This window comes from Schistocerca gregaria, chromosome 2 (genome assembly GCF_023897955.1).
Source record: "Schistocerca gregaria isolate iqSchGreg1 chromosome 2, iqSchGreg1.2, whole genome shotgun sequence".
NCBI lineage: Eukaryota > Metazoa > Arthropoda > Insecta > Orthoptera > Acrididae > Schistocerca > Schistocerca gregaria.
Genome location: NC_064921.1, coordinates 890,050,079 through 890,076,242, shown reverse-complemented (window position 1 = coordinate 890,076,242; position 26,164 = coordinate 890,050,079). Strand labels below are relative to the sequence as shown.

Below are 26,164 nucleotides of genomic sequence, written 5' to 3'. Positions count from 1 at the left end.
ATTGACGGGGGAGGGGGAGAGGGGGGGAGGGGGAGGCGGAGCGTCGGGGGCGGCCCCGGCTCTGCGCATGCGCGGCCGCTCTCTCGCGGCCGTCCCTGACCCGCGCCCGCCGCCCGCCGCTGCCGCCGCGGACAGTTGCCGCCACGCGCCGCGACGCCGCCGCCGACGCTGCCGACGCCGCCTCCGCCATGCGCGCCGCCGCCGCCAGCTAGCAGCGCAGTCCCGCCGCGCCGCGCCGGCGGTCCGCACACCGCAGCGTCTCCATGGCCCTCCGCGCGTTCCTCGTCGAGATATGCAGCCCTACCTAAGGGGGCGCACGTGCGCAGCTGCGGCCAGCCGGGCGAACGGAGCCAGTGCTCGGCCGTAGACACCGCAGAGCGCGTGGACTAGCGCGCGCCCAGGAGGCGGCTACCTCTGCTACCGGGGGCAGGGCGGCGGCGAACTCGGGCGCAGTTCTCCGCGTCGCGGGTCAACCGGTTCGTGCTCGTCGAGCGTCTCCTCTACAGCTACGCAGTCGCCGGCGAGAGACCAGTGAGTTCGAGGACATTGGCGGGAGCGAGAAGCAATCTTCCACAAAGTATTTCAGTGTCTTAGGCGATTCCTTCTACGTAGGGAGACGTCTTTTGTCCTATAGAGGACCACTCATCTATTTTTCTACTCTCCGAGTCAGAAGCATAGCGTAGCAACTATCGTAATTTTTATGGCAGTCCACTCTTCTGGAGTTTAGATACGTGCGTGAGGAAATAACGATTCCTAATAGATTACTTGTGAAATATCTCGGAGACTAGCAGCTGATCTCTTCAGTGTAACTGTATAGTGAAAAATTACTTGTAAAAAAAAAATTTTGAACGAAGTGTTGTTACACACCGTAGATATACGCTTGGAAACTTTCACGTAAACGTTAATATTTTTGACTAGTATAGGGAAGGAAAAGAAGAGAGTAGTGATACCCACTGTGTCTTTCGCAATAGCCGAAGAAATTAGCTACATTATTTTTTCGTTCGCATGCTGTATAGAGACTGAGTGGGAGAAGAACTTGAGTTGCACTCGCCGAAATTGTATTTCACCCATCTCCTGTCCAGAGTTATTTTGTGATAGAGAATATAGTGAAGAACTTGTGAGAGAACAAGAAGGGAGTCTCCATTTAAAGCATTAAGTAACTGCAACCGAGTGGATCAACAGTGAACAGAGTCTTTCATAGCCCTCCTCGAGCCGACGGCAGTGAGCGTTATAAATATTTTCGTAAGTGAGAGGGAAGGTTCGCACGTGTGCTGTTGAGAGCGTGCCAGCAGCAGTCAGCTGGCCAGGGCAGCGGCAGTGTGCGCAGCGGGTGCGATATCAACAGGCAGGCATCTGTTGCTCGCCCGGGGGATAGGGCAGCCGGCCGGAGGCAGAGCGGCTATGCCGGGCCGCGCCGGCCGCTGACCACTAGCTAGTTGGGCAGCCATGGCGCTCTCGCAGCAGCAGGTGCTGCAGCTCCGCGGCGACGAGCCGTGCGCCACCTCGGACTCGGAGTCGGACGTGGCCGAGCTGTCCGACCTCGAAGACGACGCCGGCCTGCCGCCGGGCGCCACCAGCAGCGACGAGAACGACGACGACGACGACGTCGACGACCTGGAGCTGGGCAGCGGCGTGGCGCGCCGGCGCCGGTCGGGCGCCGACGAGGACGTGGACGAAGAGGAGGAGGAGGAGGAGGAGGAAGAGGAGGAGGAGGAGGAGGAGGAGGAGCTGCCCTACCCGGGCTTCGTGCCCATCGCGCTGCGCTACCTGGACCAGCACACGCGCCCGCGCAGCTGGTGTCTGCGCATGATCACCAATCCATATCCTTTTTTCTGCAATCTCTGCCGCCGTACAAGGTAGTCGTGCACTCCATTTTTCTGTGTGTACCATTTAGTTTGGATGTGGATCTACTATGTCCACCCATTTGCAGGATCCCCTAAAACGTCGTCAGCGAGAGTTTCGACACTCAATCTCTTATAACACTTACGAATTTTGCGTGAGAGACTGAAGCACTATGTCCATCGAATCTTTCAATCCCCACTGTGCCACAGTTTTATAACCTGACACACGAGAAGTTCTCAACTACCCCTCTACTTTGAGGAGAACTTCAATCAAAGTTTCGTTCTACTTCGGCGTTTCACATATACTGGCAACAGCGTAACCGTGATCTGAATTGGGCTGGAATATACGGGAGAAGAAGAGGTGGGAGTTAGTTTACTTTGACGGTGAACGATGAAATACATCTTAGATTTTCACGACATATGGCTCTAGTTACATTTACTACATCAAGAGAGACTTCTGTCTCAGAGGACTGTCTGAGTGAAGATTTTTTGCTATGGGTTTGGGGTTGGAGATGTCGGCTGGGGAAAGGGAGGGTGGTTCAAGCTGTTCCTCTCCAGTATGCTCTTGTGACTGGGTCCCTCGCTGATGCATAACACCAGCTTGCCGGGTAATGTGCAGCAGCAACATGTATTAGATCGTGATGCAAGAACAGATAGCCAGATTTGCAATTAAAATGGATGTTTATTTAGTCGGTGACCGATTTCGGGCTATGTCCATTCTCTAACCAACCAATGTTTGTCAAGTAAAATGTTCGCCCAAAATAGCAGTAAATGAAATGGGCACATAAGTTTATGGTCCCAACTAATGTTCATTAACAAATTGTTATTTTGAAAGTAAATTTTACTTGGCAAACAATGGTTGGTTTGAGAATGGGTGTAGCCCGAAACTGGTCACTGACTAAATAAACATATATTTTGGTTGCAACTCTGGCTGCCTTTCCTTGCATCACTACCTGGTTTTGTATTATCGGGCGATAGACACCTTAACCATTGTTCGATGGGTGGTAGGGTAGTCCACCGACCAGAGGAGACCTGCCACCATACGCTGTTGACACTGCTGGTGATACGTTCTCCTTCGAAATACTGATCGGCTCTAACTGGAGAATTAAAGAGGGTTAAAATCAGACGCTGCTGACCACAGCCATTTGGTGTGAGTAGTCTGGTAGCTTGCCGAAATAATTATTCCGAGCCTACAGAACAAACAAGTACAAATTTTCAGAGTGCAGCTACTCCGCTGTAATCACAGTTATCCCGACCGGTGATCACAACGGTTTATGCCTTCACTTAAATTTTTGTAGGTTGACTTCTACAAAGCTTGGAAGTGAATATGGTACATGACTTACGAATCACTAGAACACTGACATGAATCATCCTTCTAAAAACCAAAATACGTTCATCAGAACTTCCGTGTAGGTACCACATTTTCGGTTGGTTATTTATTGAGATGAAACAAACTTTCGTCTCAGGAATTCTACTGTCTAGTGAAATGCCATTTCGGTATTAGTTTTTAAACAGCTACCGAAATTTTCAATTAAATACTTAACGGTTTTGAATCATTTTGAAACGTTATGTACCACCGTTTCTGTCAGATATAGAACATACCCATTTGTAGGTCACTTGTAATAACGACCGAAACGTTCGTATTTTAATTTACGGTATGACGTGGGCTACAACCGAGAAGAATTTTATGATACTATGGAAGATCTGAGAACACTCACATGATAGTTATTATGTCTAAGAATTGAACAGCGAGGTTTAAAGCAGTTCAGACACCACGTCCTTGCGACCCAGGGTGAAATAAATAAAGCACATTTTATTTTATGATCTGTTTTATCATTCCGTTACCTCATGTGAAGAATACTTTACAGCTAAGTGATCGTAAATGAAAATGGAGTCTAATACTATTCGCGCAGTGAGTTTCGATCTGCAAAATAATTTATGCCACATGTTTTTCCGTACCATCCTGCAACGTATCAGTACAACGATTCTACCAATATAGGAGTATACAAGAGAAGTATTGTGCAATTATAGCGCGTGGCACTAAGCAGCTACTTTGATTTTACCATCTGCGAGAAACGTACTTCTGCAGACTGTTAAGTACGATTATATCTAACAAAAATGGAAATTTTCGGGCACTGTGGTTAACGAATTTGTCATGTACAAGTAATGGTGTGCTATTACTTACGTACGAATTAGTAAAGCTGTTTTTGACAATAGGGAGCTATCGAACAGGAATGGACTTGATAGTTTATTCTCGGGTGTCGCTGAGACGTGTTCCTCCCAGCCGAGAGCTGGTCCCTCGGCGGACGTGCGGTGTCTCTGGCGGGGCGCCTGCCACAAGGTGAGCCACCCGGGCCGGGTCACAGGCACCCTCCGCCCCCACCGGCAAAAATCGTTGTCTGCCATTGACGTAAGTGGACTCCATGATGATGCCGCCATTTTGAATTCCAGACTGGGAGAAAGCGGTTGCAAGTGCGCTAGCCGCTCAGCTGCGCGCTCTATTCTGGGCCGCTGTTCGATTCATCAGTGGTGCCACTCTAATAACACACTAGAAGTGTCGACTCAAGACTGTTACTTAAAGCAAAGCCGTGATTAACTACTGACAGTTTGTTATCAACAGTTACTGTCGAGGGTATCTGACATAAAGTATTATGTTTTGCCCGTAGACATTTCAATCTTTACGTTTTTTCCTGTTTCTGCGAAACATCCCAAGTAATTAGCGGACATTTATAGCATTCACTCACTCATTCTCCATGACACCAGCATTTTAAAAGTCCTTCTTAAGTGTCAGTGTTCTGCTTAGCGAGTAATGATTTCTAACTTTTTGAAAAGTATTATCACCTCTCCGGAAGCGCATCCGGAATGAAACATCACCCTATCATACTCTCTAATAGAAAGTGATTTACGGCGATGAGATCTGCTGGCTCTACATTGACAATTAGTAAAGTAGTACGCTGAGGAGATATTATACGTAGCATTTCCATAAATTTGATATCTATATTCCTTGATGTTAATCTCATCCGTAGAATGTCTCGAGTACAGACTGGTATACTTTGTTATGAAAGGTCTGAAAGTCTTAAGAAATGGCGGTTACCCCACCACTCCAAGAAACACAACAATAGATGCCATAATAACATTGCCAATCTTCGTTTGCTTTCTTACTGGATCAAAATATAAAATATAGAATGAAAATTGAATGTCGAAAGACACTTAATCGTGAGTTTGTTCAATTGATCAAGCCACTATTGTCTATAATATTTGTTGATCTCTGCGGTAATGAGTGAAGGGAACCGAAATCAGGCAATTATAATCTCGCTATGTAAAGTACATACAAAATCTAAGCCACATTGTTTTGGCTTTTACAGTGGAACTGTAAGAAATAGTAGAAGACAGTTTTCTTCTGTTAGTTTGAACTGTAACAGTACTGCGCTTACAGTGAAAATGCGTTACATTGAAACAGTATGACAAACTAGAAGTAATCGGAGGTTGTCTTTAGAAATGTTTTCGTCCAAATTTCCTGCTACTGGTGACGTGGTTAATGGCGTTCTTGCTAGTAACTCAATAGGTACCTAAAAATGTTGTTATTATTGAATTTGGCATCAAGAGTTTGGGTTTACAAAGTTATGGTTCTAGTTTTGCAAGTGACGGTACAAAGAATTATAGACTGGAGTTTACGATGTCCAGGAGTCTATGGTCAGTGGTTTCCTTTGAGGTGAGAAAGTGTCTTAAACGGAATCATGGCGCAGTATGCTCAACAAAGTAAAACAATGCATGCTACAGCTTTGATTTATTATCAGAAGAAAGATTTCCTTAGAGTAATTTCAAATTTGACACGTTTTCTGTGCCAAATTGTACGACTAAAGGAAGTCGTTGCGTTACAAACGTAGTGCAGTTGTCGTCACAGTCAAACGAAAAAACATCACGATTTAATTCACTGTAATCTGAAGCTTAAAAGATTTAGTTGTAACTAATGCTTCGGTGTTGGACACTATCCTACCCTCTTTATTATCACAAGATGGGACTGTGTAAACCAGATTCTAAGCACGTACTGCATTCTCAGAGTTGTTGATTTAGTGATTTTAGTCAAGCCAATAAACATCTAAGCTATTTCGACAGCTTTCTTTCGCTGTAGATACAGAAAGCTCATATAGGAGGATGGACTAGATTTGTTATAAGTGCAGAGGGCGGTGAAAATCTAGAGCCATAGATATTCTGATGTTCACTTTTTTGCCATACCTGCCTAATGGCTATTTGTAGAATCCCCGAAAATTTTTCGTTGTTTCCGCTATTAAATAGATCCACGCTGTGGAAGTTTATTTCTCCTTCCCGTAAGCATAATCAAAATAATAACTCAGTCCTACACCCTTGACGACGGTGGAGTGATGAAAACGCTACATCAAGGCTCTCCTGTCATGAAAATGTGTTAATTGTGATAGTGGGCATAATGCTGTTGCGTTTATAGCCAAAACTCACGGTGTATAATGTGGTTATGCCTCTTTTATTGGAGATGCTAAACACTGAATGATATATTGAACGGTCATGCCTAGCCGTAGGAAAAATGGAAGTAATGACCTGTTAATGTTTTCGGATATGCTGATCCTATGTAAACTGAATAATGAATTTTGTTCAAGATGACTGTTGAAAAATATTTCCAAAATATGTCGAGTAAGTCAATAATAAACCTTCGATGCAATTAAATGAAAATAAAAATACATTCATTTAAAACGGATTTGTTATTCGCAAAGTGCATCTCTAAAATACATTAGAGAAATGCTAAGCATTTGTTGTACACACTGTGCAACACAGTAGAACATAGAACAATGCAAGCAGAGCGAAACTAGAAACTAGGTAGGGGAGTAGTATAGAGAACGCTTATCATTTTTCTCCATTTGAAATTGTCATACGAAAGAGAGACAAAGGATAGGGTTCAGTCACTCACCGAACTAGAGTACGTTCTTTATGCAATTATTATGCCATTTCAACACTTGTTTGTCCCTGAAAGGAAGTCTTTACAGAAAAACGGAATTGAAAGGTGTTATACCAAAATATCTCAGAGGTTCAGATCATTTAGCACTTGAACGGGCCTCTTAAAAATTCATTTTTTGAGGCTGAACATCCTGCCTTGAAATCTCTGGTGTAGAGGCGGTATGGTGAGATGTAGAAATACCAGTCACCGCGGCTAGCTCGCAAACTACTCCTGTCATAGGCCTTTGCTCTGCGCTGGGGCTTCAGCGTTGTCCATGGAAACACCAAGATAGATATGCTACTTTGCGTACCTACATTTCAGTGGCTGTCGTTTCAATTGCGCTATGTAATAAACTCGTTCCATGGGGAGTAAATCGTCTTGAACAGTTGTAATCGAAAATTCTTCACTTCTTTTTTTATTTTTTTTCCTTGTTAACAGATTTCCTTAGCCAACAACAGAGTGCGTACAATAAAAGCACTGTTCAATAAAAAGCTAGCAAGCGTTAGTGAAAAATGATCAACCAAGAATATATAGACAATTATGAGCAACCTGATCTACAAATGTCACTGTCAACCTAATACACAGCGTATGGCGTTTTAAAAATTTAGGAGATGATAAAGGATGAAATTTTTGAACGTTTTGATATGAGGAACCTATAGCCGAAAATGTGGAATAGAGTTCCAACAACCACCACTGGGCTATTGAATGTCAACGCACTACCTGGACGAGAAGTTACCAGGAGACAATGTCAATGAAAATTTGGGCTGGAATTCTTAGAGATCGCGTTACTGGACCATAACATCTTCCCATATCGTTTGAGTGGAAGGTGGTAATTAAAATTTTTGTCTGACCTCATGTCCCTTGACTTTTTGCTCTGGGGTAATGTAAAAACTTTTGAGTACTCAACGCCAATAAGGAAAGTACCGGATTGTTAAGCGCATCTGTACAGCATTTGATACCCTCATCGTGGAGAGTGGAAACTTACAGAGAATCAGTCAACATGGTTCGTTGTTGTACATTACATAAACAAGTTGTCGGTCGTCACATTACTTTACAGTTGTGAAGCCACGGAGTCGGTTTATAGTATTTAATTGTGCTTTACTGTACAACTAAGGTATTCTGCTGTTTCATTTAATCTACCGAATGTGTAAAAGCGCCGGTGCTGTAGAGACTTTATTTCACGTTTCTGGCTGTAGATCTATATAGCAAAATTTTTAAAATTTCATCCGCTAAAATCTCTGATAGTTTTAAAACGTTTTCCTGTAACACCGTGTATATGTTTTTATGTGATATACTGAAGTGCGCAGCAAGACACAGAACAATGAATGATTTTTTGAACTTTAACATGTGGTTTTATACATGTGCTGTACACGAAACGCAAAATCAGTGAGTCACATGTCATTCATCGTGGTAATTACACTGCAATGCAGTCGAAAAGATACATAAAACTGAACAGTGACATAGACAATTTCCTATCGAGCCGGAAAGAGTAGCACACTTGGCTAGTCTAATGTTAAGGCGATGGAAGGAATTTTCAACTCTGACTTCAGATGGATAATACAAATTTATGCTAGACGTTTACTGTTGTGACGCAATATCTGTGAACTTTGGCTTACGTCCCTCTCTTTTCCTCCTTCAAATCTTTCTAGATAATTAATTATTAAAAAAATACATTATATTTTTATGCCGTGGCATGAGCGTGTCTAAAAATCAGTTGAAATAGTGATGAATAAAAAAGTATATTTAAAAGTGTAGCTCCATCTGATCGACTTCATAAAACGAGTCTTTGTACCTTAGCGAACATCTTGCAAGGACGTTGCGCTTTTCATTTATATTTTAGGAAGTAGCATACCGTCTTGATGGTACCGAGAGCTGCTCTACGTAGCTGTAAGTATTCATCAATGAAATAAAACCTGGACAGGTAAAAATACTGCTCCTGTTGTCGATACTTGTCCTACAGCAAACTCATTAAGTAACCATTTCCCTTCAGCTATCATTGTAAAGGGTAGTACCTGTCGCAATAAATATTCGCAGTCCAGTGAAATTTAGAATGTAGATTTAAAATCGCTATCAGAAATTTTTATCAAATCTTCGTGCTTTGCCCCGTAAATACTTGTAAAAAATATATTCTAATAATTTTAACGTAGCCTGTGGGGAAAATTAGTAGTATAAACTCTCCTCTCTGCAATAAGACGGCTGATTCTGATAGCAATAACGTATCGTCGCATTCTACTTACACTACTGTAATGTACAATAGATCGTAAAAAGTAATTAGTCAAAAACTTCAGAGAGACCTGAGTGGATGACTAGTAGGTGCTTTGGGCAAGTTGCAAAAGAGTGTAATTTTCTTCCTGCTGTCAAATGAAATAACAGAATCATAGACATCTCGTGTTTTTGCACCTGATTCAGTATTCATGTTTATTTACGTTAATCGTGTACCAGACTTTGATATTTTCTTCTCTGCATATAAGCATTTCATTATGTATCAACAGTCATGTCCCATAAAAAATGGAGTAGTCATGTGAAGTAATACCTTCGTTAGAAAGAAGTTTAATGCTGATGCAATGCGTAACATATCGTACAAATAAAGAAAAGTAATAAATATTTTTAATGATCGTTAACAGTTTTTAAAATGTTTGTAGTCTTTCTTAATTATTACTTTATTTTTTATTCAAAGGTGATCATTTTGATAATTTAAAAGCCCTAACGATATTATCTTTTCCATTTGATCCACAGCCAGTTTTTGAAAGGAGGTATTTATTAAGGTGATTCATAAAGATACGTTGATATCTTTAAGACAGTGTAAAGTAATTCGTGCACTACTAAAATATTGTTTAGTAGCAAATCAAACTGAAAGATTACTACAATATTTCCTTCAACCAGGCGGCCAGCAATGTTCACAAACAGCAATACTATCATATACGCTATTTTTTCTTAAAGTTTGATTGTTGCATTTTGCTAGATAAAGAAGAAGGACTTTCGTTAACAAAGGCAATAAACCAGACAGGAAATTAATATTTTCGCTATAAAAGAAGAATTAACTGACAGATTTCGTCTGCTTTATAAAATAAATGTAAGAGACAGAAATTTAGTGGCTTAATAAACAATGCCGTGGCTTCTTGCAGATGTTGTTAATATCAGAGTGTTTTTGCAGATTGTTTTTCACTTCAGTCTTTTTTTCTAGGTATAAATTTTCAACCTTCACAGTAGAAACTTTGTCGATAGTTAATGTTACTCAGTTCGTGGACTGGCCGGAGGACTCTGACGTTAATGTGTAGCGTGAATGTCGCGTCGCTGGCACAGGAAATTAAATTATGCCACTACAATAACAGGGAACGTGCTCGACACGACAATAGCACACATTCGCTTAATACGAGACAGAAAATATAAATTAAGCCGAAACTAATTAATGGTCCGCTATTTGCAGCCCTTAATTATAATCGAATTTTCTTTCAAATCTCCCTTTTTCGAACATTCCAATTACAATACACTAGTAACTGAAACTGAGTAATTGCATTGAATGTAGTCCGGTAGAAAATATGCAAAGTACTGCAAACAGCTTTCTGCTGAGATCACAGATCAATTGTTGTAACATTTTGTGGACATTGCATTTTCTGAACTCAGTGACCTCTATGCCAAATAATGAGGAATTAGTCACGCTAAAGGAAAGAACGAATTTATGACAGTCTCTTTTCTGGCTTGCTTAACTTAACGGGCGTCCCCTGGTATGGAACATTATTTCTACTAATGAGGATTTACCAATTTTCTAATCCTGACATTCCTCTGTTCTCCTGTGAACCTAAGAGTGAACAGGATGAGGCAGGAATATTCGTTGCATTTTATTACGTAATTGATGACGAGAAAATGTCCAAGTGTTAAAGCTCAGCTTTTGATTTATTTGCTTTCCACTTGAAACCTTATTTCTCGATGTGGCTAATTTTGAAATTTTGTTCATTGAATTGGAATGTCGAAAATGTGCATTTTTTTCCTTGTTGCACTCTTCCTCCTACAGTTCATCAGTTTGAAAGATTTTTAAATTTAAAGGGATCTAAATGGTATGTAGAAGCAAAACATTCTACGCGAGCAGTGGGGTGTGATGAAGTACTGCATTTTTTTTTATTACTGAGGAAGTCGCCCACATGTCTAACGTTTATAGCGACTGTTTCACCGTTCTCTCTGAACCTGAAAACATTTCTGGATGACAGAAGACAATGTTACCATTGCAGCGTCTTTGGTATATTGGCAACACATAATCGGAGAACATAAGTAGTAAGCGCTACCTTCGTGCCACCACAAAAGTCAGAAATATATTCTTTTGACTGTCTCAAAGTATTCTTACAAACCTAAATCACATTATATATTATACTGCACGGAATCCATAACAGACCATCAACATTCTTTCCACACTTGGAAAAGCATGTTAAGTCCGTATTACGTCTTAGAAGCTGCAAAATCGTCTTCAGATGTATCGAGCGAACAATAGGTGTATTCATGCTTAGGAGGATGTATTAGCAGAAAGGCAAAACGAGAAATATTTGATGACTAACACTTCTTCTCTGATGCGTCAAATTGACTTTAACTGGAAGTGTTTATCTTGACAATCCATTATCATATAGACATTCAATTCAAGGAATTTGGGATGGCACCTCGACTTTCGAGACTTTTTTCCCAAGTGGTACAAATTTCATGACTTTGGTGGTAATCGCCACGCTGAAATTTTACTCACATTTCCCTGGATCAATTTTTAATGTTTTCTAATGCTTTAACTTTTTTATTTTATTTGATTTTGTACATCCTTTCACGACTCCTGGGCATTTCGCTTATGACAACTGAACCACATTTATCAATCACTTGGTAACGCTCTACATCTCATAATGCTAGCTAGGTACAGGAATTCCCATAGTTTTTCATGATATAATCTTACTTTATTTCTTAGCCTCATTTTTTCAAGAATTATGATTACACCAACACACTCGTCTTATGCTACGGACAAGTTTTCAGTCGTCTATGTGTTCGGCTAAATGTCTTTATATAATCTGTGAATAATCGATGCGTTCTATACTGATACCCTGTTCATTTCTCTGTGAGTTTTCGTTGTATCGAACACCTATTCTCTTCCTTTGGGACATATCCTTCATTTATTATTTGTACCCTTTCACAGGTCATTCTGGTGTACGGTACATCTTATTTGCCGTATCTACCAGACTTATACCTCTGTAATTTCCGCAGTCATTTCGCTTTCCTGTTTTTGAAGAGAGACGTAACAACGGAAATCCTTCATTCACCTGGTACTTCCTTCTGCAACCAGCACAAGTTATGAAAATGTAACATCCTAAACCTCAGAAACATGTCACCGTATTTTATAAGAATTCCACTGATTCCATCATCTCCTGATAATTGTCACCTTCTACTTTCGAAAAGTAGCTTCGCCGAGTTCTCTGGAAGTAAACCAAAAAAAAAAAAAAAAAAATTGCTCTGACCACTATGGGACTTAACTTCTGAGGTCATCAGTCCCCTAGAACTACTTAAACCTACCTAACCTAAAGACGTCACAGACATCCATGCCCGAGGCAGGATTCGAAACTGCGACCGTAGCGGTCGCGCAGTTCCAAACTGAAGCGCCTAGAACGGCTCGGCCACTGCAGCTTAATAAACCTCCAGTTTCTCCAGTTATCTCGATGTCTTCGAGCTCGTTTTCTCTCTGTACATTATCGGTAAGGGACTAAATGTTACGTGTTTGGATACAATGGCGAACAACCTGTTATTTTCGAAGACCTGATTTTCGCTTGCGAGAAACTGGGGCCGTTCCTGAGAAGTGACGTGGGACTGCGTCCTTGGACCACCCGCAGTGGCGCGCAGGTCTGCAGCGGGTGTCGGCACGGTCATTAAACAGGCGTAACTACTGCCCCGGCGACGGACGGCTGCGAGGCTATTTGCCGCTGCGCTGTGGGCATCATGGCTGCTCCGTGTGATCTGATGCAAAGGTACACAAATAACCAGTTCTCAAAAGCCACAGCGGCTTATGCGCACTCAACTGGCTTTTAGACATTTCAGGAAAATCGTTAATCACACATGGTTATCTAAGGATCTGTTCTACAACGGAAGGATCTGTTCTACAAAGGGTATTGATACTTAATCTTCTTCTTTAAGGACTATAAGAAATTTACATACGGAAAGTCAAGAAATAACTTGTGATTGATTCAGTTTTATCTATCAGTCTTTTTTTTTTTTTAATGACAATGTTGATTTGATCAAAATCGCTAATCTCCGAAAGTTGTTTACAGATTTTTTAAAATTTTTACGCAACTTTGCATTCTAATACAGGGTTGTTTTTAGGTACACACACACACACACACACACACACACACACACACACACACACACACACACAGAGAGAGAGAGAGAGAGAGAGAGAGAGAGAGAGAGAGAGAGATTTTTTGGGAGCAATTTTCCCCTTTGATTAAATTTATAAAAAATAATGTATCACATGCATTAAAAATAGGTATATGAAATCACACACCTATTCCAATGCAACATTGTGTCAAAAGCTTACGGAGAGTTGTGATTAGGAGTATTTACAGTTTGTATACAAGCACAAACGTAGATATTCGTTTCTTAAAAATCTCAAATCTTCTAAAGTTGTTCAAGAATTGCTTTGAAATTTTGATACAGCACTACATTGGAATACTCACTTGTTTTTATATACTCACTGGAACGCCATCTGGTATACATGTAACAAAAGGGTCAACGTTATAACAATGTAAATATTGGTTTGCTCAGTGTCGCTTGTCTTCGCAAGTTCTTCACCGGTTGCCCTGAATTTTGACACAACACTGAATTCTAATACAGGCGTATTTTTAGGCATCGAATTCCATACTACATGATGTATAGAATATATAACTCTTTGAGATTTTTGTAGTGACGTTTCCCTGTTATTAAATTAATATAAAATGATGTGTTACATAAGTTTTTAAAAAAAAGGTAAATATAAACACGCGCATAAACCAATGGAACGTCATGTCAAAATACTTCAAATCTCCCAAAGATCTTCATGCAGTACTTTGAAATTTTGACACAACATTGCATTCGAATAATCAAGTGTTTTTGTATCCCAACTGGAACGCCATTTGGTATATATAATAAAATGGTAATGTTATAAAAATGTAAAAGTAGGTTTGTTCAGACTCTTTAATCAAAACTTCTTGTCAGGTTACTTAGAAATTTGACACAACATTGAATCCCAATACAGGCATATTTTTAGGTATCTAATTCTTTTAACAATCTTTTCCTTACACACACACACACACACACACACACACACAAACACACAAACACAGGCACACACTCACACACAAACATTGCTACCTAAATGCTTAAAATGTAGCTTTCCGATTTATATATATATATATATATATATATATATATATATATATATATATATATATATATACTCCTGGAAATGGAAAAAAGAACACATTGACACCGGTGTGTCAGACCCACCATACTTGCTCCGGACACTGCGAGAGGGCTGTACAAGCAATGATCACACGCACGGCACAGCGGACACATCAGGAACCGCGGTGTTGGCCGTCGAATGGCGCTAGCTGCGCAGCATTTGTGCACCGCCGCCGTCAGTGTCAGCCAATTTGCCGTGGCATACGGAGCTCCATCGCAGTCTTTAACACTGGTAGCATGTCGCGACAGCGTGGACGTGAACCGTATGTGCAGTTGACGGACTTTGAGCGAGGGCGTATAGTGAGCATGCGGGAGGCCGGGTGGACGTACCGCCGAATTGCTCAACACGTGGGGCGTGAGGTCTCCACAGTACATCGATGTTGTCGCCAGTGGTCGGCGGAAGGTGCACGTGCCCGTCGACCAGGGACCGGACCGCAGCGACGCACGGATACACGCCAACACCGTAGGATCCTACGCAGTAGTAGGGGACCGCACCGCCACTTCCCAGCAAATTAGAGACACTGTTGCTCCTAGGGTATCGGCGAGGACCATTCGCAGCCGTCTCCACGAAGCTGGGCTACGGTCCCGCACACCGTTAGGCCGTCTTCCGCTCACGACCCAACATCGTGCAGCCCGCCTCCATGGAGGGACGAATGGAGACGTGTCGTCTTCAGCGATGAGAGTCGCTTCTGCCTTGGTGCCAATGATGGTCGTATGCGTGTTTGGCGCCGTGCAGGTGAGCATCACAATCAGGACTGCATACGACCGAGGCACACAGGGCCAATACCCGGCATCATGGTGTGGGGAGCGATCTCCTACACTGGCCGTACACCTCTGGTGATCGTCGAGGGGACACTGAATAGTGCACGGTAAATCCAAACCGTCATCGAACCCATCGTTCTACCATTCCTAGACCGGCAAGGGAACTTGCTGTTCCAACAGGACAATGCACGTCCGCATGAATCCCGTGCCACCCAACGTGCTCTAGAAGGTGTAAGTCAACTACCCTGGCCAGCAAGATCTCCGGATCTGTCCCCCATTGAGCATGTTTGGGACTGGATGAATCGTCGTCTCACGTGGTCTGCAGGTCCAGCACGAACGCTGGTCCAACTGAGGCGCCAGGTGGAAATGGCATGGCAAGCCGTTCCACAGGACTACATCCAGCATCTCTACGATCGTCTCCATGGGAGAATAGCAGCCTGCATTGCTGCGCAAGGTGGATATACACTGTACTAGTGCCGACATTGTGCATGCTCTGTTGCCTGTGTCTATGTGTCTGTGGTTCTGTCAGTGTGATCATGTGATGTATCTGACCCCAAGAATGTGTCAATAAAGTTTCCCCTTCCTGGGACAATGAATTCACGGTGTTCTTATTTCAATTTCCAGGAGTATATATATATATATATATATATATATATATATATATATATGGCTTATTGGTTCATGATTAGAAGACTAATACAGAATCTGAATTTGCAATAACAATAAACAAGGCTCAAGTCCAGAAAAAGAGGCGAACAGGAAAGGTACAGAGGGGTGGCATTAAATGGGAAGGAGGAGACAGACAGAGAGAGGGAGAAGATGGACAGGGAAAAGGGGGAGGAAGTGATGGACTGAGAGAGAGGGAAAGATTAAGATATGAACAAGGAAAGTTTTATGGAAGGGTGGACAGAGACAGGAGAGGGTAGGAGATTACAACTTATTTCTAATTCGTGTACACATTAGAAAAGTATGATTTCTCTATTCTTTCTTTTCTATTTAAGCAGGCAGTCACAGCAAAGTTGGTAGCATACAGCTAGTTACATACAAATAATCGGCATGATCACCCGATTTTTGTTAATATCGTGTGAGACAGAGACAGTCGATAGCTATTTTCCCTTTTATAATAGGCCTTTTTTATATGGGACCTATGTACAGTTATATGTTTCCTGTAACCAGAACGACTGTCGACTTTACCTGGACTTGAAGCACAGGGCGAATTTGCTGAACTAGGAGAAACTGCAGGAAACGGTACCTGAGAGGATATTGAGCAGAAAACATATTGTGGGAATATAGCCAGAAATGCATTCCAAGGGAGATACAAAGTTGTGAAAATCTGTTGGTATTAATATTGCCAAATTTTATGACGACCACTCTTCAATGAAGTGTTTTTTTCTGAAATTGCATGTATTTGAAGTTATGTTACATGGATGTACTACGCAATGATGAGAATAAATTATTGTATTAACACATTTTATTTATTGAAAATTTTAAACGGGGCTGCGAAACAGAAACTGTGTAATCCATCCTGAATTACACAGCTTCTGTGTAATTCACCATAGATTGAAAAATCAGACAACCAGTTGCAAATAAAGGTTTATTATCCCTTGACCATGATTTTGATATTTGTAAAAGTATCTTCTTCAAATGTATTGGACTTATTACATCACATGATGCAATAGGCGAAACTAGACAAACTATTGGAGTAAGTTACATGTACCTTCTGTCAGAGACTAAGGCCAACTGCTCTTTTATCTTGTGACGCCTCTTGCATCACGTGATGTAATAAGGTCAATACATCTGAAGAAGATATTTTTTCATAGATCGAAACAATGGTCAAGGGATAATAAACCTTTATTTGCAGCTGGTTGGCTGATTTTTCAATCTATTTTTGTATATTCTATTGTTGATGGATGTGTGTGATGTTAGGTTTAAGTAGTTCTAAGTCTAGGGGACTGATGACCTTACTTGTTAAAGCCCATGGTGCTTAGAGCCATTTGAACCATTTTTCTTTTTTTTTTTGCTTCAGATAACCGCGAGAACGCTCCTGCTGACATACGAAATCACTCCACAGACCACCATTCCAGGTTTAGGTCCAGTGTGTCCAGTATGCAGACGTGTTGCAAATGGCCCCCTTCTAACCAACAAACGGCCATCACTTGCACTGAGGCAGGACCAGCTTTCGTCAGAGTACACAGCATACCTTCCACCTTGCCCTCCAATGAGCTCTTGCTTGACGCAGCTGAAGCCGCAAATGGTGGTGGTTTGGGGTCAGTGACATCCGCACAACACGGCGGAGCTGTCCTGTGAAGTAACCGATTTGTAACAGTTCGTTGCGTCGCTGTGGTGCTAACTGCTGCTCACATTGATTCTGCAAATGTTGTACGATCTGCCAGAGCCACACGCCGAACACGATAGTCTACCCTCTCGATACAGATACTTGACTGTCCGGAGTCCAGTCTTCTTGCGACCGTACCTTCTTGTGAACACAGCTGCCGGCTACTATGTACAATTGCTCAAGTCCTCCGAAGTATTTATGCAGTATCGTATAAGAGACATTCAGTTTCTCGTATCTCTATTAAACGACCTCGTTCAATCTCTGTGAGGTGTTGATAACGGCGTCTTTGTCGCCTTAAAGGCAGTCTTCACTAACATCAACTCATCACGTCCAATGTCAAAAGTAACTAACGTTTATGACCGTTACAACGTGTCTTTAAAGGAAACGTGATTTCCATTCTCATAGTGGCCACTCTTATACGACCAGCTCTGAATTTTGATATACGAGGGTCACTCCAAAAAAATGTACACTATTTTTTACATGTTTCTACATGTTTAAAAGTTTTACAGTATGTAGATACATCCTTTAGGAACAATATTTTCATTTCTCCACATACTTTCCATCCCTCTCAAGTGCCTTACGCCATCTTGGAACCAGCACCTGTATACCCGCACGGTAAAATTCTGCACCAACCTGTTGGAGCCACTGTTTGGCAGCGTGCACAAGGGAGTCATCATCTTCAAACCTTGTTCCACGAAAAGAGTCTTTCAGTTTCCCAAGGAGATGGTAGTCACATGGAGCCAGGTCAGGACTGTAAGGCGGATGTTTCAGTGTTGTCCGTCCGAGTTTTGTGATCTCTTCCATGTTTTTTTTTACTGACTTGTGGTCGTGCATTGTCGTGCAACAGCAAAACATCCTGTTTTTGCCGATATGGTCGAACACGACTCAGTCGAGCTTCAAGTTTCTTCAGTGTCGTCACATATGCATCAGAATTTATGTTGGTTCCACTTGGAATGATGTCCACAAGTAAGAGTCCTTCGGAATCGAAAAACACCGTAGCCATAACTTTTCCAGCAGAATGTGTGGTTTTCAGTTTTTTTTCTTGGGTTAATTTGCGTGATGCCACTCCATTGATTGCCTCTTCGTGCCTGGTGAAAAATGATGGAGCCATGTTTCATCAGCTGTCACAATTCTTCCAAGAAATTCATCTCTACCATTCTCGTACTGTTCCAAACGTTATCTGCATACCGTTTTTCTTGTTTCTTTGTGAGCCACTGTCAACATCCTGGGAACCCACCTGGCACAAACCTTTTTTTACCGCCAACACTTTCAGTATTCTGCAAACACTTCCTCCCCCTATCCCAACGTAGCGTGACAATTCGCTCACTGTGATGCCTCTGTCAGCAGTCACCAATTCGTTAATTCTGCACATTGTCTGGAGTGTGTGCAGTGAGGACAATCCTCAATATTGCCGTGCCTTCTTTCATCTCGTAACCTGCTTGCCCACCGACTAACTGTACTGCGATCGAGAGCAGAATCTCCATACACCTTTTTCAACCTCTTATGGATGTTTCCCATTGTGTCGTTTTCACAGCACAGAAATTCTATGACAGCACGTTGCTTCTGACGAACGTTAAGTGTAGCAGCCACCTCGAAGACACGCTGTGACGGCGCCACTCACGGGATCAGGTTGAACTAAGTTTGAAAACAAGCGGGAAGGATGTATTTACACACTGTAAAACTTTCACACATGCAGAATGAAAACTGTATTTTAAAAAAAATAGTGTGCATTTGTTTTGGAGTACCCTCGTACATCATCTTTGAGATGTAGAAGCAGCCCTACCAATTCTCATATGTGTCACTCAACTCTTCATTAGCACTCCGTCGTCAGGCCACAAGTGGCCTATTGGGACCATACGATTGCCGTATCATCCTCAGCTGAGGATACGTATAGTAGGGGCGTGTGGCCGCATACCGCTCTCCCGATCGTGATGATGGTTGTCTTTGACCGGAACCGCTACTATTCGGTCGAGCAGCTCCTCAATTGGCATCACGAGGCTGGGTGCACGCCGAAAAATGGCAACTGCGCATGGCGGTGCGGATGGTCACCAACCCAAGTGCGGCCACGCCTGACAGCGCTTAACTTCGGTGATCTGAGTGAAACTGGTGTATCCGATGCGGCAAGGCCGTTGCCTTGAAAATGGACGTGAACTATCCCGAAAAAGTATACTTACAAAGTTTGAAGAACCAACTTTAAAAAATGACTCTAGAAATGTACTTGAACCCCCTACATATCTCTCCCACAGAGATCCTAAGGAAATATGTTGAGTAATTACAGCTCACACAGAGGCATTCAGATATTGTTTCCACCCTTCATAAGTGAATGGTCCAGGAAAAAGCTTAGTTATTGGCGTTCCCTCCGCTGTGCGCTTCACAGTCGTTAGCGGAATATGAATGTTGATATAGATGAACGACATCTTATTAACTGACGCCTTGCCAAGTTCCGTGTATAGCGAATGGCTGAATTTAAATGTGATGATTCTCGTCGTTGATGCCACAAATATCGCACAGTCCACTTAGTGGTGCAGTGAGACTGCGCTGAGCATACCAAGTTGTAATGTTTGTGACCTGGTTGTGGGAAGGTTGTTCGATACAGAGAAAAGAGAACGAACGCACTAATGTAGTTACATATTAAAGGTTCCACATATAAAAATTTCTGCACTTACACCCGTTACACCCTATGTTAATACAGAGAGGTCGATAAAAGTCAGCGTTAATGGAACAAAATGACACGCATTAACAATTCTTGCACTGGGAAAGGTTATTTTGTGTGTTCAAAGTGACCCCCATTAACAGCCAAATAACGTCCTGCTGCTGAATTTTTGACCGAACTACGGCTGCCTGTGTTGCCTCTGTGATAGCCGCACAGCACGCCTCGATGGTTTCTCGTAGCTCGTTCAATGTAGTTGGCTTTTATTGATGAACATCATTTTTCGAGGTCCGTCCTGGGTAGAAGACAAGAGCTGTAAGATCAGGAGACTGTGGTGTGTACTCACAGTTCCTCCTCGACTTCTCCATCGTCCAGGTAGATTTCCATCCAAGTACGCTATGACACCATTTTGGTATTGAGACGGAGCACCATCTTGTTGTAGGCAAAATCTTTCATTTCCCAACGCCTATCGGATGGCAGGTAAAATCGATGTTTGCAGTATAGAAGGTACACATCACCAGTTACAATGTCTTGAAAGAAGAATGGGCCAATGACAGACATTAACATCCGGTAGATCAACATGTTTGTCCACATCAATGTGAGGATTTTCAGGATCCCACTACACGCAGTTGTGTTCGTTTACAATATCGTAAAGTTGGAACTGCGCCACGTCAGGCCAGATAACCATCACTGCAAAGCGTTCGTCCTTGCCAAGCCCGCCTTCAAAGCACTCGCAGTACTCCAGCCTTCGATCCGGTTCCTCCTAGTTCATAGCGTGCAGTGATCTTAGAATGTACACCTTCCACTTTGTTTCCTTCAGAATTCGTCATACATTTGATCCCTGAGCGCCATCCAGAGCCTCAGTGATCCGTATCCGGTTCACCCTTTCGTGCACCGGACCCAACGCTCTCTTCAGCAGCTGGCGGACGACGGTTCTCCGGTTACCTTTATTTGGATTCCTCGCCATGTCGGTATCCCTGGGAACGAAGCTGCAGATGCCGCGGCCAAAGCTGCGGTCCTCCAGCCTCGGACAGCTTGTTGTGTGCCTTCATCTGATTTTAGCAGGGTCATTTATCACCGCATTTTATCGCAGTGGCATGCCGATTGGTCTACACTTACTGAAAACAAGCTTCGGGCCTTGAAACATCTCCCCACGGCTTGGACGACCTCTTCACGCCCTTCTCGGCGGGAGGGGGTCGTTCTGGCCCGGTTACGAATTGGACACTGCCGGTTCAGCCACCGCCATCTGCTGACGGCTGCGCCGGCGCCGTTCTGCCCATGTCGGCAATTGCTGACGGTACACATTTTAACGTCCTGTCCGAATTTTAATACACTGCGCATTGATCTTGGACTGCCATGTACTCTGGATGAAATTTTAGCGGATGACCCAGGATCAGCTGCTCGCGTTCTTCGTTTTATTCACTTGACAAACCTGTCTAAGGACATTCGATTATGCTGTTTTCTTTTAATCCCTTGCCTGTTAATGTTCCTTTTATAGTGTTATCCTTTTTAGTTGCTGTTTTAACGTTGTGCCTCGCAGTTCATTCATAATTTAGTCTGCGCGCTAATGACCACTGTAGTTGTGCGCCCTAAATCCACAAAAAAACAACATTTGATCGGCATACGGATAGGTGTGGCCGAGCAAAAATATCAACAAGCCCAGCTTCCAGAGCTGCTCTGTTGCAAGATATTCTACGTCACCTCAAAAATCTGTGAAGCAAGGCAAACGTGAAAACTCCTCCTTGGTGTTGCGATTTTTCTCCGTAAGTGTGATTTGAAATACACGCTAAGTTACGAACAAACTGTCACCCCGACCAGAACCGACCGTTGGTCCGCTGGCGCTCGATGTTGCGATCTTAATGGCTAGCGGTGTATAACCCGGCCAGTACCACCAGCTTCGGCCCCGCCGGACCCCCGCGGCAAAGCGTCTGCGCCGGCGCCTGGGGCGATAACGCCTGCCCCAGCTGTGTCTGCTATCTGCAGGCCAATCCAGTGGCGTCCGGCACCGCCACCGCCACCGGCCACCGGGCGGCCCTAGCGCCGATGCGCGTCCCTTATCGCACCTTAAAAGAAAAAAAAAAGTGCTTGCCCTGCTTCGGAACAAAGCGCGCCGCTATCGCCGGCTGTATCTCGTCACTCGTCGCATGATTTATGCGACTCGCGCGTGCGCGACGCGACACCGCGCCGTCAGCGACAATTTGTTTCGGCCGCTCCGGCCCACACAGCTGACTGCCTGACCGCCGGTGGCAGGCAGATCAACACGCCATCCATTCAGCGTGCGTCAATTGCTATCTTCCCCATCAGCTCGATTACCTGGCACGCAGTGCCGGAAAGCGGATTTTTGTATCAGCCTGGAGTAAAAGCGAGCAATTTCTCAAAATTTATAGTTGTACTTTGCCCGAAATGTGCATGTCTCACAAATACACTACTGGTCATTAAATTGCTACACCAAGAAGAAATGCAGATGATAAACGGGTATTCATTGAACAAATATATTATACTAGAACTGACATTTGCACGCAATTTGGGTGCATAGATACTGAGAAATCAGTACCCAGAATAACCACCTATGACCGTAATAACGGCCTTGATACGCCTGGGCATTGAGTCAAACTGAGCTTGGCGTGTAAAGGTACAGCTGCCCATGCAGCTTCAACACGATACCACAGGTCATCAAGAGCAGTGACTGGCGTATTGTGACGAGCCAATTGCTCGGCCACCATTGACCAGAAGCTTTCAATTGGTGAGAGATATGGAGAATGTGCTGGCCCGAGCAGCAGCCGAACATTTTCTGTATCCAGAAAGGCTCGTACAGGACCTGCAAAATGCGGCCGTGCATTATCCTACTGAAATGCAGGGTTTCGCAGGGATCGAATGAAGGCTAGTTCAAAATGGTTCAAATGGCTCTGAGCACTATGGGACTTAACTTCTAAGGTCATAAGTCCCCTTAGAACTACTCAAGCCTAACTAACCTAAGGACATCACACATCCATGCCTGAGGGAGGATTCGAAAATGCGACCGTAGCGGTAGCGCGGTTCCCGACTGTAGCACCTAGAACCTCTCGGCCAGAATGAGGGGTAACTCCTTACACGAGGCATCACAACAACGTTTCAGCAGGCAATGCCGGTCAACTGCTGTTTGTGTATGGGAAATCGGTTGGAAACTTTCCCCATGTCAGCAAGTTATAGGTGTCGCCACCGGCGCCAACCTTGTGTGAATGCTCTGAAAAGCTGATCATTTGCATATCACAGCGTCTTCTCGGTTAAATTTCGCCTCTGTAGCAGTAGTGTATAAAGTGCTAATAATACTATAATCGAACGATAATGTTTCAAGTAGAAGAAGCCGCAGCCTGCAGACACGTACCCTGTCAGCACATTTATATGATTCTATGAACGAATTACAATAAATCAGATTCACTGTAAAACCATACCACACTAATACCGAAAACTCAGAGAACTTTAGTTGGCTTTAATGCCATCAACTACTTTTTTAAAACTTGTTTAACATGTTATTCAACAAACTGTTTTCAATGCCAGACAAAACATTACAGATATTTTTTCAAAGAGACACGTGCTTCCAGTCCTATTATCTGTACCGTCACTGGTAAGCGCCACGAGTGTCTTTTTGCTCAACCACGTCATTCCAGCTCTCCAACAGACTAGATGTGTGGATGGGGTCATTTTTATGCAAGATGGCGCACCTCCGCACATTGCAAATCCAGTTAAGCAGCTGCTGAAGCGCCATTTCGGAAATGCTAGAATTATTAGCCGCCATTTCCCTACAGCCTGTCTGAAACATGTTGTGTTCAGTATTCCGATTGCAAACTTAGCTGCATGAAGCCACGCATTGCCCAACACATTCTGAACGTGACCCCCGAAACACTTGTGGACTATGCTGTTTCTCGATTTCAACTTGTTGCAGAAAACGGTGGACAGCATACTGAAAATGTTTTGCACTAGTCACACGCAAATTAATAATCCGATCTGATTTTGATTGATGCTTTTCATGCGGTTTTAGGCCTCAGGCCAATTAAAAACCTATGTGAGTGATGCTTTTTTGCAGTTATTGCTCTCAGGACAATTAAAAATCGTTTTCTCCCATCCAATATGATATGGCCTCGTCGTGGTGGATGGGATTACGTATCTAACAGTATCACACTTGTACATCCATGTACACTGAGTAGCACATCAAACGTACACCTTAGGTATTGTTGTCTGATTCACTTGTCATTTGTAGATGACCACAATTAAATTATAATGCTTACAGCGCCATTTATTGCTACTTTTTGTAACTATTTACTTTTCTTCTGCCTTACGTTTTTTCTTCCTCGGATGATATTCCATTACAATTTGACATCATTGTGACCAGTGGTGTTATTTCTACAGCGGTTTGAAAGTTCAGCTGTAGTCACCCTGTATATTGGCGGAACGAGTAAATCCGAAACTGTGTTAACACTGCGATCTTGGCAAATAAATTTTGTTTTCAAATAAAGACTACAGTACAAAATTATAGATTGCCTCCTGCACTGAATGATCATCCCAGATAACCATAGTATCAATTTTGTTATGAGCCTTCAAAATAACAATTCATTGTCTCTGTTGAAATCTTGAGGTCTCAGAAGGCTGTTAGAACGCATACACCGTTAGGAAAATTCTGAATGTTTGTTGTTTCCCTGTTATTCTTGAAATAATGTGTCAGTTTCAAATTTTCCGCTAAAACACAAACTAATGTTTAAAAATTCCGTTTTGTTTAGCGACAAAAAATGTCTCAATATTTAAGAAGTTCTATTAGGTCATTATCCAGTTCACCACTGCAAGTGTATTTCGTGCTTCCTTAAGATAGGCAATCCAAATTACATCATTCACCCTGGTTACTGATGTAAGATGGGCTGCCTAGCTTAAGATGGTATGAAATATTTGCCAGACCAGTTTGCTTTTGCCCAACCTGTATACACGCTCTGATCCAAAGAGCAGGGCCTCTGTTGTCTTTTTGCTAGCAATTTTTGGAAAATTGAGGGCTCATAGTCATTGTTTCAATCATTGTTAGCTGAATGTGTGAGCACAGTGATGATATATAATAGTTCAGAGCCTAAACTCTAAAAAATGCTTGGCTCTTCACCAAACAAGTACAATTTTGGAATAACTGTTTGACTAAACTAAGTGGTATTAGGAAGCAGGGCCCTGTTTAGAATCCGTAGACTTCTGGGCTGAACGCGTTTTCGGGGCACTACCAGAGGAAATTTTGTGACAAATAACCCGAATTTAAGAAAAATTTTCGAATTAAGGATTTTTAGGCAGCATTTAAGTTTTATTGTATAATTATATTAAATTTTACTACACAACCTGTGATTTAATGAATTGATGTGGTTAAAAATCAATTAGGAGTTTAACACGATTTAAAAAAAAGGCTAAGGTTAAAGCCGAGGCAAGAATCAGTGTTTGAGTTTCAAAATCGTTGTTTCGTAATTACAATAAAATGTGTTTTCGTGTTGTGCATAAGCAAGATAACATGAATGTATCAACCAAGCAAGTTTTACCTATATTTAATTGAGATACAATATTTTTAAATAATCTTATTGGCTAAGTAGTTTGCTCCTAGGTTCGAAAATAATGGAGCTGTTTATACCTCAGTCATACCAAAATATCTAAAAACTGAGTTAAACCAAAATGTTTAGTCTGTCTCATAACGTGGAGATCCAAAGCAACTTCAGCTCTGATAATGAACTTTTTTCACTATTGTTGGTGATCATAAGTGACAGGCGCATTCTTGGAGCAACACCGATTTTAATAGTAATAGCAATAGTAATAATAAATTATCTTTGTAGTTTTGTGGATCCTGGATTCTTTTGATGAAATAAGGCATCGAATAAATCGACTTCCCGCGTAATCTGACTCACATCAAACTGCCTCAAGTGCGTTTGTCATTCTTAGAAAATCACAAGCTTTTTCCCTATCTGAATTGGCAACGGCTGACGAGGTGCTATCGGGAATTAGAGGCTAATTTTAGAAACGAACGGTGGCTACAGATTTCAACAGATGAACTCAATCTAAAAAGTCTACTCAAAATAATTACGTCTATTTCTATTCATAAGGAGGCCCACACCATAGTATTGAAACTACGAGATACGTATTTAATTTTTTTGCGATATGGGTCC

General features: G+C 42.5%; 1 protein-coding gene across 1 annotated transcript; it reads left to right on the top strand.

Moving 5' to 3' along the window:
* Window positions 1–213: 213 nt before the first annotated feature.
* On the top strand, window positions 214–2,071 carry LOC126335329 (uncharacterized). Its single transcript, XM_049998486.1, has one exon. The coding sequence runs from the start codon at window positions 1,447–1,449 to the stop codon at window positions 1,858–1,860; it is 414 nt and encodes a 137-aa protein (XP_049854443.1). The 5' UTR covers window positions 214–1,446; the 3' UTR covers window positions 1,861–2,071.
* Window positions 2,072–26,164: the final 24,093 nt, after the last annotated feature.

What these genes read in the sequence shown, in the direction of transcription:
- LOC126335329 (XM_049998486.1), top strand. Translation starts at nt 1,447, where the DNA reads ATGGCGCTCTCGCAGCAGCAGGTGCTGCAGCTCCGCGGCGACGAGCCG.